This window comes from Austrofundulus limnaeus, unplaced genomic scaffold, assembly GCF_001266775.1.
Source record: "Austrofundulus limnaeus strain Quisiro unplaced genomic scaffold, Austrofundulus_limnaeus-1.0 Scaffold1, whole genome shotgun sequence".
NCBI classification, from domain to species: domain Eukaryota; kingdom Metazoa; phylum Chordata; class Actinopteri; order Cyprinodontiformes; family Rivulidae; genus Austrofundulus; species Austrofundulus limnaeus.
The window spans coordinates 482,589-485,076 of NW_013952403.1; the positions used below are offsets into that span (position 1 = coordinate 482,589).

Below are 2,488 nucleotides of genomic sequence, written 5' to 3' on the forward strand. Positions count from 1 at the left end.
ACTGCAGACAATTAATCACAGAGTAAAATTGTACCCTAATTACCACGTAATTATATGGTAATAAGGTAGTGATTACATTTAATTACACTTTTTATTACCTTGTAATTACATGGTAATAAGGTAGTAATTGCATTTAATTACTTTTATTACCTTGTAATTACATGGTAATAAGTGTACAGTAAAAGAAAGCGTTACCCTTGTTTTTTGGGGCGGGTATTTGGTCTAAATTTTGTGTACCACTTTCAATGACATATGCAACATGGAGGAATAAAATACATTTCCTGTGAAGGGATYGGGCAAAGTCTAAGGGCGTTTGTGGCTCATTGGTTAGATCAGTCGTCTTCCAACAAGAGGGTCAGAAGTTCAATTCTACCAGTGTGCTTCACATGTTGAAGTGTCCCTGGGCAAGACACTGAACCCCCCGCTGCCTTTGATATGTACCTCATCTGTGTATTAATGTAGTCCAAAGCCCTGATTAGACTCTATAGAATAATTAGTTTTGATTRGTTTTGTAGAGATGTAGTAAAGTGCTGTAAAAATGTGTGGGAATGAGTGAATGAGGGCACATATTGCGTTGTAAAGTGCTTTGATTAGCCTGGCTGGCTAGAAAGGCRCTTTATAAGTGCAGTCCTTTTACCATTTACTCAGAGTTTGATTCTTTTTTCCATTGTCTCCTTTCCACTTTTTGTCCAGACGATGGCAAATTTGCAGAAGCAGTGCGTGTACTCTTGACTTGGCTGGAACGAGGTGAAGTTAACCGCAGAAATGCCAATAACTTCTACTCCATGATCCAGTCGTCTAACAGCCACATTCGCCGGCTAATGAGCGAGAAGAGCCAGCACGAGAAGGAGATGGAGGAGGCCAAAGACAAGTTCAAGACGGCGCTGGCTGGCATAGTGGGTCAATGTGAGTTTCTACTGACACGCCTGCCGCAAGTCTGGATGCATCTGAAACGGTCAAAAGCTGAAACGGATATTTTTGTTTTGCTTTGTTAGAACAAGGCAACACAATTAACACTTCCTGTTGTGCAGGTCAGAAGGAATGAGTCATTTTAATTTTATATTTTAGTTTTRTGTTTGTTTCTGTAATGCTCATTTTATAATTTAGTGTTAAAAAAGTCAAAATCCAAGTCAAGACTTTTGTTCCCGGATTATTGAAATCTACTCAAACGTAAGTATGGAATTTTTCACGGCCTAATGTGTGGAGCGTGTGTGCACATTTATGTAAATGCGTCAACTCTGTGCCTCACACACAAACCTCTATAGCTTCATTTCGTTTACCTCTGGAAGGACAGATTAATGGTAAGTTCATTTTTTCCCCCCTAGTTGCTTTTGTGGCTTTTTACAGTATATTGTAAAATTTAGCCAAAAAAAAAATGAAAAGAAGGAAAAGAAGAGTCATTGAGGTGGATTATTAAGGTTTTCTTCAGATGAAAGAAGTAAGTAGCCCAACACATATTCAGCTGGAATACAATGGAGTCCAAACATGAACAGTAAACTGCATGCTTAGTCCTGTTAAGCTCTTAAAAAGCCAAAGGCAAAATGTGTTTCTTTAGCATCTACTGTTGACAGGCTGGGCTTTCCAGCTGCTCATTTACACCACAGCACTGTCTGCACATATCCCACCACATCCATGTTAAATAMAATACAAACAAAGACAGTCTGGAGTTGTTGATGTTCCATACCATGCGTACATTGTTTATAAGGTTAATAAGGCACTTAAGAGAGTTAAAAGCAAGGTGGGTTTTTTGTTTGTTTATACTATTCAGAGAAGACTCATACCAGCCATCTTTGTGTTAGCTATTGTCTATTGATTTATGCATATTTCCATTCATAGTGTTGCTTTCCTATTTGTGCATTTTTTGTCCCTATTCATAATATCTCAGAACTGGCCTCCTGTGGGGAGGTTTCACAGGTTCTGACAGAGTAAAGCTTCCTATTATGGATTGTACAGTTTATGCAATTTATTATTATTATTTTGCCATCCAGATGTTTTTTTTTTTTTTTCTGTGATGGAATTAGTCATTTTATAAGATGCAAATTCAGTGGATTTAAATCTTGRTGCTTAAAGGATTGTGAAAAGAAAAATGTATTTCAAGGATTTTTTTTCCACAATGTCCTCTTTCCATACTTAACAAGCCTTGGTCTAGACTCACTATAAAGTTTGTTTGAGATACTTTCTGCGCTGTTGAAAACAAGAACAGAACTAAAAAGTGTTGCTTTTTGTTTTGTTTATTTTCTAACCTTTACATTTTTATAGTTGCATTTAAACTTTCTATCCTGGACTAGTTTCTGTACCTTAATTTCCTTTATTATCAATATCGTCAAATTACTATACATAGTATTGGGAAGATGCAGTGTTTGATCYCTCAAACACTTAACTATCTAACTAGTGAACCTATTGACTTTTGTTTATCTGAGCCCTAGAAAAATCCTTTATGTCATCTTATGCTTTATTCTAATAATTATGTAACCATCAAGTTTAAGGT

The 2,488-nt window shown here is 36.5% G+C and overlaps 1 protein-coding gene across 4 annotated transcripts in view; it reads left to right on the forward strand.

Annotated features, from left to right (window-relative positions):
* The window catches only part of enox2 (ecto-NOX disulfide-thiol exchanger 2), a gene marked incomplete in the record, with an annotated part of 191,191 nt that overhangs the window by 160,188 nt on the left and 28,515 nt on the right, over window positions 1–2,488 (forward strand). For all 4 annotated transcript variants that reach the window (XM_014003713.1, XM_014003739.1, XM_014003722.1 and 1 more), the window contains 1 exon segment: window positions 694–906. In XM_014003713.1, the coding sequence (XP_013859167.1) occupies window positions 694–906 (213 nt within the window).